We start from the raw sequence: 16,896 nt of genomic DNA, 5'->3' as shown, positions 1-16,896 counted from the left end.
ACCAGGGTACTGTCCATTCTAAACTCCCTGGGAGAGCTTCTGGAGCTTTTTCTTTTTCTTGGAGCTACCACTCTTGCTGCCAGCAGCTTCTTCAGGTTCACTGCTGAGCAGCTCCTCCTTAAAAGAGAATTTCTTCTTTTTCTTGGAGCCATTTCCTCTTCTAAAAGGGGTTTAATACTTTTTTCTCCTATAATACATGTTTCTTTTCAACATCAAATAAGATAATGTATATGCACTTCACTTTTGTAAAGTTAGTGATAGAATTAAGACCAGAAGCTCATCCAATGCTCTTTTCACTGTATGAGTATAGCATTCTTTGAACAAGTGAATAGCATCACGTCGCGGTGGAGGAGAGCCCAGGGATGGAATCTAGTCTTTACCATTAGCTGGCTATGCTGGCTATGTCATTTAAAGAAAATCAGCAGATTGAGCTCCAACTTCCTCATCTAAAAAAAAAACTGTACTAATAATACCCACCTCTTAGGATTGTTATGGCAATGAAACTATCTAGTCCATGTAAAAATTGTTTTGTAAATAAGAAAGCACTACACAAATGCTTATCATCAGAAAGAATACTTTTTTTCCCCTCTCCTTTGGTCCAAGGAAAAGGAAATTTGTGTTCAGAGTCAGAATCCCCTTCCATTAGTGATCTGGGTCCAGCTTCCTGGTCAGCTCCTGGTTCAAGCCTGCCTAGGTATGGCAAGAATACATCTGCTTTCTGCTTACAGACAGGAAATGCCATCCTATACATTTTTATAGATTGTGATAACATTTCTTATGAGTGTTTTTCTCTTTCAGTGATGCTAAAGTAAATTGTAAACCATCCGGTATTTACAAAATGATTGCAATCTTTAAATCTGCTTTAAGTTTGGCTAGACATTTTTTCCACAATTTAAATTTAAGCTTTATCATTTTTTTAAATTTCCTTTTTCTAGTTGGTTACAACTGGAATGATGCATATTTCACCATTTAGTTGAAGATACAATTTGCAGTTCCTTTCTATTTATTATGACTTAACCTTGTACTTTTCCCATTGTTCTCTTCAACAATTCTATAGAAAATCTGATAACATGGCTTATCTGAAATGTAGTAATATAAATTCACCATTTTACGCTAATATCTTTTTGTTTCAACAAGGGAAATATCCTGATTAACAGGTGTTTGTTGAAGTATATTAAATATTTCTTTTGGGGGTGATGAAGGAATAAAGTGTAAGTGCTGAGTACAGTGACTGAAAAAAGAAACGCTGATCCTTTCCCAGTAAATTCAGTATGACATAATACTTAAAAGTATGGGCTTTGGTGACAGACCAGGGTTGGAATCCCAGTTCTAACACTTACTGGTTGTGTAGCCTTGGACAAGTTAATTCATTTCTCTCAATTTAAGTTTTCTCACTTACAAAATATGCATAATATTATTTCTTAGGTTTCTTGTAAAAATTGAATAAGGTGTTCTATGCAGAATGTTTAGCATTGTTCAACAAACACTAGCTAATCTTAGTAATAAAATGACACCTTTGTTTTATCACCTTGAACTGTAAATTTTAATATTAAACAACTTCTTTTTAAAGACATGGTACAAGGGTAACTTTTCTAATGGCATTCATCATTTTATTATTTTCATATGAATATTCTTAATTTACAAAATGACAAAAACACTAACATCAATAATAAGAATTCAGCTAGTAAAATATTTCTATTTGCTAGTCAGAATGTCTCATATGTACTGATCAAAATTATGACTGCAATTTTGCATACATTCACTAAAAATGATATGAGAGAAAAGAAAACCTAATTGTTTTTGCTTGTTTCAATTGATATAAGTCATGCTGTGGTTAAAGCAATCTTTCTAAAACTTTAAAGAATGATTATGCTTATTTTCATTTAAAAATCTTCCATAGCTTGTTAGTCCTCCTTGGGTATAAGGCCAAACTTAACATAGTCTGTATGGCATCAGCTTACTTCCCTGCTTTCATGGTACTTGGTACTTCTTCATAGCATTATTGCACTCTATTTTGATTTTTTTACTTTGTCGAACTTTTCTATTTAATTATCTTTACTTTCAGACAAAAATCTCTGAGAGGGTAGAATATTGCCTATCTTGTTCCGTATTAAATTCTGATATCTGGAACGTAGTAAGATACTCAATAAATATTTGATTAATGAAAGAAAGAAGTTGTTATTTTTATCAGACTTTTAAAGATAAGACTATTTTAATTTGTATATTATGAATATGTTTTTATATTAATAGACACATGTGGAAATTAGTGATTCAACATTTAACCCTAGATTCTAAAATTCAGTGATACAATTTATGTCTGATTGGTTTGCTTTATTATTATTATTATTTCATAGAAATATGTTTGACTGTTGGTTACCAGAGGTTAGGAGAGAGGGGAGAGGAAGGAGATGGATGGGGTAAAAGGGGTCAAACTTGTTGTGTCATTAAAGAATTAAAATAATTAATTAATTAAAAAAATAAATATGTTCAACTCTTTCTGAAGAATTAAGGGTGATATTGTGGAGAGAACACTATACGTGGAGTCAAAAGCTTTAGGATTGAGCTCTAAACCTGTTATTTAGTAGCTCTGTGATCTTGGACAAGCCACTATGAATTTCAGTTTTATGTATAATAGGCATAATATGACTTCTTAGTGATGAGAATCAGATAAAATAATGCATATAAAAGCCCTTTCTAAACTGTAAAAAAAATTGCATAAATTTATGTAAAGAATTTCATTATTCTAAATGCTTTGCTCGCCGAGATTTGTATATTAATTTTATCCTTTCCTCTACTATACTTTTATCTTAATTTTCCTAATATATATTCTACAATTCTTTTTTTTTAATTATAGCAAATAATTTTGTGTCATCCTTTTCTTCTTTCTAAAAGTTCATTTGTTAGCACCATTGTCATTAGCTGTTTCAAATTTAAATTAACTGTCCTAAATTAGTTATAACTTTTGGCCATCCTATTCTTAAACCAAAAAAAGTTGAACTTTATTAACATACACATGATTACCTACAATTTCAATTATGTAACATTCACCATATTCTTTGGATTGTATATTTCATGCAAGAAATTTTTATTTAAAAAAAAAAAATCTCTCCCCCCCACCATTTCCTCCTGTTCTTGCATTCAGGTAATTCAAATTCAGTTTCATTCTTTCAGTAGACTCAAGAATTATATGAAGATAGATTTCCTTTAATGAAGAAAATAGGATTGAGGCCATTATATTGGCAATTCAGTTGAAAAATTCTCCACTTGTTTCTGATTATTAAAACATTAATTAAAATATTCTCCACTTGTTTCTGATTATTTAAACATTAATTAAAATATTAGTCCTGACTTACTTGGGATAATTATTTCAACTTTCTACTTGATTCACCTGTCAACTGTCAACATCTAGCTAGGGATTTTTGACTTGTACAACAGGATACGTGTCGTCTTGTCTTGTTCTTGTTCTTGTTGTTGCTTAATTTATCATTTTTTGCATAGCTATATAGTTTTAGATTACCCTCAAGCTCAAGCTTTCATTAAACAGAAATAAGAACTTAAGTAGAGATAAAAGGCATGATAGAATTGACTCCACAATTTTAGCACTAGATGCTGGCACTCAAAAGCCTAAGTTGTTTAAGAGAGACTTGACCGTATTTGACCATTTGTCTTTTTTTTTTTTTTGTAATATTCTAGCATCTTATTTTCTGTCTCAGATTTTTCTCATACAGAGATGAGAGGCATAATAAGCCTTGTTCATTTAGAGAACATGTAGCTGCTTTGAATCAATACAGTGCCTTCTCTAAGTAGTTACTCAATAAATGTGTTGAGTGAAATAGTGAAAGTCCCCTTACCTAGCAAATTATATTTGTGGATGTGATTACGGAAATGCTATTGATACATTTTTAAAATTTGTATTAAATTTATTGGGATGATATTGGTTAATAAATTTATATAGATTTCAAGTGTACAGTTTTATAATGTATCATCTGTATTGCATTGTGTGTTTACCACCCAAAGTCAAGTGTCCTTCCATCACCATATATTTGACCCCTTTACCTTTTTCTGCCTCCCCTTCACCCCCCTTTCCCTCTATAACCACCATACTATTGTCTGTGTCTACAAGTTTTTGTTTGTTTTGTTTGTTCATTTGTGGCTTTCTGTTTTATATCTCGCATATGAGTAAAATCATATAGTTCTTGACTTTTTCCATCTAACGTATTTCGCTTAGCCTGATATTCTCAAGATCAATTCATGCTGTTGCAAATGGCAGTATTTCATCTTTTCTTATGGCTGAGTAGTATTTCATTGTATATACGTACTATATCTTCTTTATCCAATCATCTATTGAAGAATACTTTGGTTGTTTCCACATCTTGGCCACCATGAATAATGCTGCAATGAACATAGGGGTACATATATCTTTATGAATAAGTGTTTTCAAATTTTGGGGGTAGATACCCAAAAGAGAGATTCCTGGGTCAAATGGTAGCTCTACTTTAAAATTTTTGAGGATCCTCCATGCTGTTTTCCATAGTGGCTGTACCAATTTACATTCCTACCAGCAGTATATGAGGGTTCCTTTTTCTCCACAGCCTCTCAAACACTTATTACTTCTTATGTTGATAATAGACATTCTAACAGGTGTGGGGTGATATCTCATTGTGGTTTTGATTTGCATTTCCCTAATAGTTAGTGAAGTTGAGCATCTTTTCATATATCTTTTGGTTATTTGTATGTTCTTGGGAGAAGTGTTTGTTCAAGTCCTCTGCCCATTTTTTAGATTTTTTTTTTTGTTGTCATTGAGTTGTATGAGTTCTTTATATATTTTGGATATTGACCCCTTATCAGAGTTGTTGCTTGCAAATTATTAATACATTTTTGAGAATTGCTGCTCATAAGAATAAAAAATCAGATTAAGTGAATACCTACAAAAATACCGCAGAAGTAAAAATTGGTGGAAAATTTTTATTGTTAAAAAAAAAAAGAAAAAAGATGTCTGGTACTTAGTACATTTTCGAAAACTAACAAATTAAAAAATGAAAAAGACTAAAGCTTGAGGCACTAGAGGTAATCAGATAATTAGAATCCAAAGGTACATATAAGTACTGAGGGAGGTATAGTATAATTATTTTCTTACTGATTACTTACATTAGTGATTAGGAATGGATTAGAAAGTGAGGTCAGTAAGCCACCATCATTTTGAGGAAACTCTCGATTGTTTAATTATTGACAAAATAGGGATTCAAATATTTGTCCTTGATTTAAAGAGTTGTTAAAAATATTGCTAGATAAAATATAACTAATTTAAAAAATTATTAAAATTTAAAGCAAATTTTAATAATTTTCAAAAATAAAATTTTATAAAATTATGAAATTAGTATGAGGTTATTACAATTATTAAAATATATTATAATTATTAATTTTTTTAATTCAAAAAATTAAAGTTCTATGTAAAGGTACTAGCATATGTTTATGTCATTATCTCCTGTTAATATGTCTTATTTTAAAATTGGAGAGGGCTCCCTGTGCATCTACATTCATTTTTATATTTCTAACATTCTTAGGTAAAAAAGAACTAGTAACATGATGTTCTCATTACCACCTATTGAAATTCTCCCTTCTTTCAAAGGAGTAAGCTTGAGGTCTGCTGTATCATATAGGAGTATTAGAGAAGGCCTCATTGATTAGGTGACATATGAGCAGATATATGAAAGAAGTGAAGGAGTAAGTTATGGACATTTGAGGAAAGACTGTTTAGGCAGAATAGCAAGTATAGAGGCCCTGAAGTAGGAGAGTTTTTAGTATATTGAGAAAGAGCTGAGACCACTGGTTGGAGTAGACTGAGCAAGAGGAGAGGTGTAAGAGCTGACATCAGAGAGGTAGGCTTTTGCTGAATGAGATGAGGAGTCACTGGAGGGTTTGAGTTCAGGAGTGACTTATGATCATTCTGGATGCTGTGCTTAGAAATGACTGTAGGAGCACAAAGGTGACAGCATGTAGACTAGACTAGTAGAGGTTCTTGAAATAATGCAGGGGATAGATGATGGTGGCCTGGACCAGGCTGATAGCATTGAAGATGGTGAGAAGTGATAGGATTCTGTATGTAATTTGATGTTAGAGCCAATAGGGTTTACTGATGGTTTAGATGTAGAGAATTAGAGGAGAAGAATGAATGATGACTCTAGGGATTTTGCAACTGAAAGGATCAGAGATGGAAAACATTGTAGGAGAAGTGGATTGGGGGTAGTGGATGAGATCTGGAGTTCAGTTTTGACAAGTTCAGTTCGAATGCTTATTAGACATCCAAATGGAAATGTTGAGTATATAGTTTGATATGAGTCTAGAATTCAGGGGAAAGTTCTGAGCTGAAGATATAAATTTGGGAGTCTTGAGAGTGCTGATAGTATTTGAAGTCAGAAGCCTAGATAAGGTTACTTATGGAGTAAGGATAGATAGAAGTCTCCAGATATTTAGGGGCTTGAAGATGGAGGAGGACCAGTAAATGTGATTGAGGAGGGGCATCCATGACATAGGAGGAGAACCTAGAAGAAAATGCTTCTCTGGAAGCAGTGGTGTGCTGGAATGGACTCATACCAGGTTTATCACCTAAGCCATCTTTGTTGTTTCATTTTCATCTTACTCATTAATGTAACAGAAAAAAAAATCAACCAACATTCATGTTGGAACTACTCATTCATCAATTACAAGCTTAAATTGTCTATGATTATACAAATTTGGCAAACATCAATAAAAATATTCTTGAGAATCAACTAACTATATGGAATTTACAATAAAAAATTGCATATCTCATTTGTACATTTCATATTTTACATCCTTTATACCAGTAAAATTTATAATAAAGTTATGGATGTATGGTTTATTGAACACTTTTTTTTTTTTTTTAAATCCAAAGAACTGGTTGCTAAACATTTACCAGTATACCTCTGCTTGCAAGCCTAATGAAGAAAGTGTTTCAGGAATGCAACAGTATCAAATGCTGATGGGTCAAGTGAGAAGACTGAAAAGCAACCACTGGAATTAGTAATATAGAGATGATAGGTAAGCTTGACAAGAGCTATTTTCGTGGAAGAACAGGAAAGAAAAGTCCGAGTAGAGTGGTCTCAGGAGAGAATGAAAGGAAAAGAAATGGAGACAGTATTTCAAGGAGTTTTGCTATAGAGGGGAACAGAGAAATGGGGATTATAGTCATTTGGAGAGAAACAAAGATAAGGGAAGGTTTTTAAAAATCACTGATAACACAGTTATTTCTGTGCTGATGAAAATGATTGAATGGAGAAGAAAACAATGGATGGAGCAATGTCTTTGAGTAGGCAAAAGAGAAGAGGTTCAGATGCTCAAGTAGAGGATTTGGCCTTAGAAAGAAACACAGATATTTTGTCCATAGTAACAAAAGGGAAGGCAGAATATAGGGGTGCAGTTATAGGTAAATCAGTAGATATTGTGTTAGGAGCTTGTGGAAGTTCTCTTCTGTTTTTCCATGAAATGGGCAGCCAGATCATCAGCTGAGAATGGCTGTAGGGAAGAAGAATTGGAAGATTTAGGAGAAAGGAGATGTAAATAAAGTGCTCAATACATGTAAACTGTTATTATAATTGGTATTTAGTCTGCAAAAGGGTTAGATTGGAAGGGAGAGAGGGCTTTTAAAATAAAAAACAATTAGTTGTCTTTGTGGTAATGATTGTGAGAAGCATTTCACAAGGTAAATGTATATTAAAACTTCACATTATACACCTTAAATACATATAATTTTCTTTGTCAATCATACCTAAATAATGCTGCAAGAAAAAGAATGAACCTTAAAGCAGGGCAATTTTGATGAAGATCCATCATATGATTTGAATATAAGATAATGAGAGAAGAACTCTGGTCAGGTGGAGAAGCGCCAGGAATACCAAGAGATATATTTGAAGGAAGTGACAGTCATTCAAAGTAAAGCTCTTATTCATGTCAGAGTCTGGGCAAAGGATGTACTAGGGGAAACCAATGATAGTTCCAGTTGGTTTTCATCCCAACGATAACCCATAAGAAACCATTTTTATAAATGTGGCTTGTATATTAAAAGTTTGCATATATTAATTCTTCAGACAGGAACTCCTCAATATATTCATTCCTTAGAGAGAGAACAAATAAAAAATATATAAATCATAAAATCAGAAAAACAATTTATGTCTGAAGTCTGGTCTCTTTAGCTGTTGCCATTTTCTTCAGAAGCTTTCTAAGCATATTTTTACAAAAGTTAATGGTGAAAGCAGTCGTTTACTGGTTAAGGTGAGTGCTGCCCTCCTTTGTACTGCATTTCAGGTCAGAGTAAATCAGTCATTATTTTATGTTTTTTTTGTGGTATGTAAATATTGTTTATTTAAAAATATGTGACTTGACATTTTCCAAATAAATCATCATGTTGGAGCAATAATATTGAATCTTCTCATGCCCTGCCCCCGCTCCTCAAAAAAAGACAATTGTCATGTATTACACACAAAGGCACAGTCACTCTGGTGATTTTTTCAAGGATATTTTGTCTTGTGGGGGATAAAGACGTGTATTTAAGAAGCCATAATATAACAGTATGTGTTAAGAATGCCTATAGTATTTGGGTAGATAAAATGGTTTGGAAGAAGGGTGATAGTGATTACTTTGAATTGTCAGGACGGCTTTATGGAAGAGAGCATTTGAATTAGGTCTAAATTAAGGGAAAGTAGTTTTTTGGTTGCCTTGTTGATTGCTTTCTACATACTAGGCATTGTACTAAGTATTGTGTAATATAATCCTATTACCTGTGAGGAAACTGAAGCTCAGAGAGGTTAAGCAACTTGTTAAAGGTCACACACAGCTACTAAGTAGATTTTAGACCCAGATCTAGCTGACAACAAACCCTTTCCCAAACAGTGCACTGATTCTAGGGAGTAGTAGTGGTATGGGGGAGCATATCCAATATAGGGAACAGTAGGAGCAAATAAAAGTACAAAGGTAAGAAAAATAGAGAATGTGTGTGTATGGTGGGAAGTGGAGGGGGAAAGTGAATAATCCAATGTGACTTAGGCACTGTGTGTATGTATAAAGAGGGTGGAATATATAGTAGGAATGAGGCTGAAAATATAAGTTGTAAAAAGACCATGGGAGGGAGGTCAAATTAAGGGATCTGGACATTATTTTGTAGGAAGTCATCAACTTTAAGATAATTTTTCTGACAAGACAAAATCACATCTACTATGTGAACATCACTTGGCCAGCATTGTGTTCAGGACTTTTGTTCTGTTTCATAGTTACAGATTCTTTTGAAAGACAGGGCTATAGAAATAAACGTGGGTTTTTAAAATTAGGAGTTGAGAATGTAATGCTCAATTTCATGTGGTAATTTATTGAATTTATGATTATTTTATTAAATTATTTTGTGTCATAAAATTAAGAACATAACTATAGAATAGTTTAATGTTAGCTCACTATTTTTCTCAGACCATAAGATAGAATTTTAAAATCATGTTTTTCAGATACTGACCGAGCTTTATCATTACTAGAAGAATACTGCAAAAAATTAAGGAAACCAGAGGAGCAGCAGTTGAAAAGCGCTGTTAAAAAGGTGATGGGTATCTTTAGGAGCAGCTTGTTTCAAGCTTTGCTAGGTATGTATTAAAAATTATGTATTATCTTAATGGTTAGAACTGAACTTTAATAGTTTGAGTGATGTGGTCAAAGAACATGATTTTAACCAAATTTAAAATTGGAATAATTTTCTTTGATAGTAGAAGGAAAGATTTTTTTTCTTTTTCTTATTTAAAGTTAACCTAAAAAAGAACTGTTACAGAATAGAAATAAAGTACAAGTTATTAAAAAACAAATAGCGAAAGAATGTTTTATATAAGAAGGAAAGTTAACGCAGGAAAAAACCTGAGTAGTTTGTTGCAGAAAATTGTGGAAAAACATGCTAGAGAAGGAACTGCCTAGCGCAAAAAATGATGGTTCACATTCTGCTCAGTCAGAATCATAGTTCTACTTTTATTCTCTTTTTAAAACAAAAATTAAAATATTCTTTTCCTTTTTTTTTTTTTGCTTCTCGTGAAAGTTTATGGTCCAAATTGAAAAATTTATTGATGAAAATCTCTGTGCTTTGGAATTTTTTGTCAATTTGTTATGAATCTAACTACATAAAGTTTAATCTTATGTTTGTTCTCTAATCTATTAAAGATTGTGAAGAAAATCAAGGATTTGGTTTATTTATGTATGTCTTCATACATATATATTTGGCATTTTTACTGATAACTTTTAATCCTTTTAATATTTTAAGAGTTAAAGTTGTAAAAGATATAAACAAACATCTCCCCTCAACAAAAATAACCAACTAAACAATTTAAAAAAACCCACTCGATTATATTGTATAATTTACTGAGCTTAAATAGTACAATAGTACAAGAAATAACTGAGTCTACCAGACATTATTATTACTTTTTTAGGTCTGGTGGTTACTGATATACAAACCTAAAAATGGGAATTTATGAAGATTAATCTCAAATATGTTATCTATGTTTTTATTATAAATGTCTACAGTTATTGACAAAACTCCCACTTTATGTTTTGAATGTAATTTTAAAAACCATTAAATTTTGAAAATTTGATCAGTCTATTGAATAAAAGTAAAAGAAAAAGGCTTTATAGGATTATTTTGCCTGTGGATTAAGTTCTTTAAAATATTCTCTTGTGGCCTGTAAGAATTAATGACACAAATAACTATAATCATCTTAGTTGGTATTAAATAAAAACAACTCTAAATGGACTCTTGCGGAATTTAAATCCTTTCATTAGAGAGTAGCATTTTAGAGAACATTTTTAAGGCACAATTTTGTCAATTAAAAATTAATAGTTTTATCTAGTTGATAATTAGTAAAGGCCATTAACTGAATGGCAATATCTCTAATAGATTTGTATGATGTGTTTAGTTCAGACTGGCCAAGTCTTCTGAGAATTTGAGTTTTTGAACTTGACTTGGGAAGAGTATCGTTGGATGCTTTAGACAATTCTACTGTACTTCGATAATGCAACATTTTGGTATTGCAATAGTATTATATGGGGAATAAAAGGACAAATGAATGACAAAGAGATGCATTTTGTAATTGTTTTGAGTGAGTGGTAAATATCGTGGCAAAAAGCCTATAGTGTACTTGGAATTTCTCTGAAAAATGAGAGGCAACAATAATCTGTAAAAAGCTATTATGTAAGTAATCCTTGTGCCCAGCTTTGAATGGATAAATTTTCATCGTCTGGTCTTTAAAAGTCATTTTGGGATAAAATAGACTGCAAAGAATGGAGCAACATTATACAACAAAACATAATTTTCTTTTCAATTCTATGAGGGTTCCTAAATACTGATTACTAATTTATTACTATTGAATGAGTGGCCTCACTGTGCATTTTCTTTAAGGATACGAAAGAAGAAAAACCATGTAGCCTTGTGCATCTTGAAGGGGATTATATCTTTATAAAAGGATAAGTAGGGAGCCATTGATAAATAGAGCTTTGTTTATGGTCTATTACTTGCTTTCTGTTTGAATCAACTCCTTTCATCAATTTTTTTTTTTTTGCTTATAAGTAAGGGAAGATAGTGGCTTTACCCATTGTTCTGATATTTAGATAGCCAGTACATTGAAATAATGTACTTTCATGAATCTCAATTAACTGAAGAAATAAAAGGGAACCATAATTCAGAAACCCAACTCAAATGGATAGTAAAGTAAAATGCTATTGTTGCAGAATGTGCTGTAACATTTACATGTGACCAGGAAACCAAGCCTTTTCTCTACAAATGAAAAAATCACTTTAAAAATGAATACTACCCTTCTTTTGTGGTCCTTCATCATATGCTTTAAAAAATGCTAATATGTCTTAAGTGGTATAATCTTTGAGGACAGAATTCTGTTTATATAATTTTGACTAGTATTACAATGCAAAAAAACCATTTTATAAATGGGTTCTATGATAATAGGGTGGAAAGTTGCTAAATAGCAGGTTACATGGTAAACATGGAGAAAGATGAACCATTTGATTAACTTTCTACCTCCTTGCTTCTAGAATCCCTGTATTTTGTTATTTTCCATTTATTAATAACAACAGTAGAAAAAGACACTTTAAGTTTTTAAAAGTTAGTACTTAGTGTTCATTAATGTAAAAAAAAAAAGAAAAGAAAAATGCCTAAAACAGCAATGTGCTAGAAGCTGAACATTTAGATGTTAGGCTTAGGGTGACATCTTGTGGTAACAGTAAGGAAAAAGTTTTGTCTAATGGATAATTATAGTTTTATGATGATTGCATTACTAACAATACAGAATTTGAATAGAAATGAATTGAAACTCGATGACATTTTACAAATTAATTTAGGTTTGTTTTATTGAGTATAGCTAAACTGTTCAGATTTTCAAGGAACAGAGGTTATTTACTCATTTAAGTAAAGAAGGAGCAAGATAAAATGTTTTTATTGTTTTTATACTTCTCCAGATATTTTGGAATTTTAATTTCACTGTATAGCATTTGAGGAGGAAATTTTTGGAAAGATTTAGAAAAGAATGGACAGTAAACTGGTATTTTCCTTAAAACCCTGTCAATAGCAACATCTTAGAAAAGTGCTGTTCTGCTTAATGGAAGCTTGCATGTTAGACTTTGTGCTAGAGTAGAATGCTTTTCATTCCCATAAAGCTTAATATAGAACCCTATGGATACTTGAGATTGCTACCAATAGGAATGAGACAGTGGGTATACCACATATTGGGATTTATTACCTCCTTATTGAAGCCTTGTACCATGTCTCTACTTGCTAGCAACTTTAAGCAGCCTTTTTCATTGCATCTCTCAGTATTTTGTTCATATTACTATAAAGCACTATTACATTGCCTTATAAGTTGAATATATTTGTGCCCCTTTCCATAGACTGTGTGTAGCTTGAGAGTTGAAGCTATGTCTAATTAAACTTTGTAGCACCAGTATGTGGACCTTTAATAATAATAGATGGTCAAATTTTGTTTATACATTTACTCAACAATTATTTTTAAAATACTTGTTATGCATTAGACATTGTGGCAGGCTATAGAGATACAATAGTCAACTATAGAGGAGAGGTTAGTCCTTGCCCTATGGGCGAGAATAATCAGTGGGGGAGAAGAGATATTAGGTATGCAGTTAGTTAACTATTTAAACATAATGGTGACAAGTGCTACAAAATCAATCTGTATAAAAGTTTTATCACATTTTAGTTTGAATAAAAAACTGCATGTTTTCCTAATATAGTAATTCTAATATAATACTTTTATTTCAAAAAAACATCTATTTGAAAACATCATGGCTAGTTTGGTCTTAATTATTTATTGTTGATGTATAATTTTTTTTTTTACCATCTGATCATAAGAAAGTCAAAGGATTTTTCATAGGTTATAGTAAGTGTGAAGGCCCACACAGTTATGTGAATTTGGAACAATTTGGCTTTAACCCTCCAAACCAGAGGTTCTCAAAGTGTCCTTCTTGGAGCAGCAGCAGCAGCATCACCTGGGCATTTGGTTAACACTACAAATTCTTGAGCCTCACTCCAGATTGAGTGGAAGTAGGACTTAGCAGATAGTGTTTTACTAAGCCTTCCAGGTGATTCTGAGGCATTATAAAGTTTAAGAACATATGTTTTAAATAGGATATTTGGCCATTCAAGAAAAGTGATATGGTATGTGAATATTATTAATAAACAGGAAAATATGACAATGGCGTTTTTTCATTCTTGGGTTTTATAAAGATTTGATTTGATCTTTAACAAGTATAATGAGCCATTATTATTCTGGGATGTAGCTTGAGTGCTTTGAGAATCCATAAATTAATGAATATCATTATGGGATCCAATTTCCTTTTAAAAATACAGTAGTATATCGGAAACATTTAAGTGACTTTTTTCCCTCTAGATACTTAATGGTAGTTGCTAGCTATGGAGCTATGAATAGAGAACAGCAAAGCAACACTGCAGTGCTTCTGAGGCTCACTTACTAGGTAAATGGTTGCTGCCATTCATAACCTCAAAGCATGTACTCCAGTGAAACAAATAAATTACTACATGTCATGGACCTTCAAATAAGTCTTGACTGGTCAAAGCGGTGACTGTTAAATTCTTATATACTAAGATCTAGTATGTTCCCACTTATTTTTTTTTACAATACCTGTTTAAGTAAAGAGAGTGCAGGTATTTTAGTTATTGCAGTGAGTAAAAAATAATGAAATATTTATGAATTGTTTACCTATTTACACTGATATATGCAGATGGATATTATTAAAGGCCAAATCCCTACCTTTAAGGAAGTTAAGGTCAATTGAGAAGGTAGTGTACACATGCATACAAACAAGTACAAGACAGGATATAATCAAAGGCTAAAATCTGAGGCTAGACCAAAGTGCTTTAGGAGTTCAGAAAAGCTTTAGGAGTATCATAAATTGGTGTTGCTAGGGAAGCTATTTTATAAAATGTAAACGAGCTAGATCTTGTCACTGATAGGATCGAGTAAGAAGAGAGGATAGCGAAGGATGTTTTTCCCATCCATCCATCCATCCATCCATTCATCCATCCATTCATCGAGTAAGAAGAGAGGATAGCGAAGGATGTTTTTCCCATCCATCCATCCATCCATCCATCCATCCATCCATCCATCCATCCATCTATCCATCCATTCATCCAAAAGATATTTATTGAAAACTGTGCCAGGCACTATGATGTATATACTGGGAACATAAACATTAAACAAAATTGCATAAATAGTATTTATTTACAGTTGTGATAAATGCTGCAAAGGGTGCCATGAGCAAGTAGCTTAACCTTAGCAGTGGAATCAGGGAAAGCCTTCTTAGGGAAATGGTATTCGAGGCAAAGAAATTTCACAGATTTATTGAGGTAAGAAGGAGAGTGAGGAAATGGATTTGAATGGAACAGGGGCTCAAGATGTTTTTCATATATATAACTTTAAAATACCCTCTAGGAGTTGGCTAAGGTATCCCATTAGACTTAAATCTCTTCCAAAGACTTGTTTAAGTTTGAAGGTAAACTTGAAAAACAAGTGTGGTAAGCATAAATTGTGACCCAAACAATTCTTATTTCTGCTGTTAAATTGCCATATACTGAGTGTGATTAGTTACGTTTTTCATGTCAGGCAGGATCCAGTATTTCTGAAGTTATATTTGACGGTTAAGATTGGGTGCCATCAAGAGGATTAATTGCCATTCTTAGCTCTGGATTTTGTGTATTTGCTGCAGGATTTATGTCACCAGATGGCACCATTTAACTAAATTTATGTATTTTGGCTGCTTATAAGGTTTGTTGTTTTTAAATGAAGGATGCTTTTATTCATGCTATACTGAAATAGGAAAAATTAATTTATTTTGATGGCATATGAGACTTCTATACAGAGTGAGGTAATGAACCCCCAAAAGTTTGTTGAGAGCATTAAATGATCTGGTGATTTCTGCTAAGTACATAAAAAATGAAAATTCGGTGGTGGTCACTATCACTAATATATGGTAGCTGGCAAAAAAAGCAGAATACAACAGGTTTCTCCATCTAGATTTTACTATAGCCAGCATGGACATTTTATGAATTTTTTAGCCTTGAATTTAACTTTCAGATGCAGGGATTTGATGTACAAAATATCAAAAATATAGAGAAGATTCTAAAGGATTTTAGGAAGAAACTCTTTCAAGATCTCTTGAAATATTATAGCAATAACATGGTAAAAAAATTTGTCAATAGATTATATATTCTATTGAACTGTAAAACTAACATAATTAATAGAACACGATATAGATGTTCTTTCTTAGTATAAACATTCATCCTAGGATATAAATATTTATTACTTTCCTGGTTAAAATTTCCTTAATACTTTTTATAAAAGTATTATACAGATTTAATGCAATACCCATCAAAATCCCATCAGCATTTCTTAAAGAAATAGAACAAAAAATCATCAGATTTGTATGGAAGCACGAAAGACCCCAAATTATGAAAGCCGTCCTGAGAAAAAAGAATGAAGCTGGAGGCATCACTCTACCTGACTTCAAATTATACTACAAAGCGACAGTAATCAAAGTGGCATGGTATTGGCAGAAAAACAGACACACGGACCAGTGGAATAGAATTGAGAGTCCAGAAGTAAACCCATATTTATATAGGCAAATAATTTTTGACAAAAAAGCCAAAACATACAGTGGAGAAAGGAAATTCTCTTCAATAAATGGTACTGGGAAAACTGGAAAGCCACCTACAAAAGAATAGCTATGGTCTATCATCATACACCCAAATTAACTCAAAATGAATTAAGGACTTGAATATAAGACCTGAAACAATAAATTGCATAGAAGAAAACATAAGAACTAAACTCATGGACCTTGGATTTAAATAGGATTTTATGAATTTGACCTCAAAAGCAAGAGAAGTAAAAGCAAAAAGTAAATGAATGGGACTACAAACTAAAAAGCTTCTTCACAGCAAAAGAAACCATCAGCAAGGTAAAGAGATAACCATCCAAATAGGAAAATATATTTGCAAACAATGCCTCCGATAAGGGCCTAAAATCCAAAATGTACAAAGAACTCATACAACTCAATAACAACAAAAAACAACTGATTCAATTAAAAAATGGGCAGAGGACCTGAACAGACATTTCTCCCAAAAAAACATACAAATGGCCAACAACCATATGAAAAGAGGCTCAGCATCACTAGCTATTAGGGAAATGCAAATCAAAACCACAATGAGATACCATCTCACACCTGATAGAATAGCTATAATCAATAGGACAAGTAATAACAAATGTTGGAGAGGATGCAGAGAAAAAGGAACCCTCATATACTGCTGGTGGGACTGCAAATTGG

The 16,896-nt window shown here is 32.4% G+C and overlaps 1 protein-coding gene across 1 annotated transcript in view; it reads left to right on the top strand.

Moving 5' to 3' along the window:
• DLG2 (discs large MAGUK scaffold protein 2) overlaps positions 1 to 16,896 on the top strand; it is a 1,459,931-nt gene that overhangs the window by 7,662 nt on the left and 1,435,373 nt on the right. Inside the window, exon 2 of the mRNA XM_023532491.1 lies at positions 9,510 to 9,641. Within this exon, the coding sequence (XP_023388259.1) occupies positions 9,510 to 9,641 (132 nt within the window). The remainder of the gene's footprint in view (positions 1 to 9,509; positions 9,642 to 16,896) is intronic.

The sequence above is a fragment of the Pteropus vampyrus genome, unplaced genomic scaffold, assembly GCF_000151845.1.
Source record: "Pteropus vampyrus isolate Shadow unplaced genomic scaffold, Pvam_2.0 Scaffold84, whole genome shotgun sequence".
Taxonomy (NCBI): domain Eukaryota; kingdom Metazoa; phylum Chordata; class Mammalia; order Chiroptera; family Pteropodidae; genus Pteropus; species Pteropus vampyrus.
Note: the sequence above shows the minus strand (reverse complement) of the source record. Positions and strands in the feature narration are given on the sequence as shown.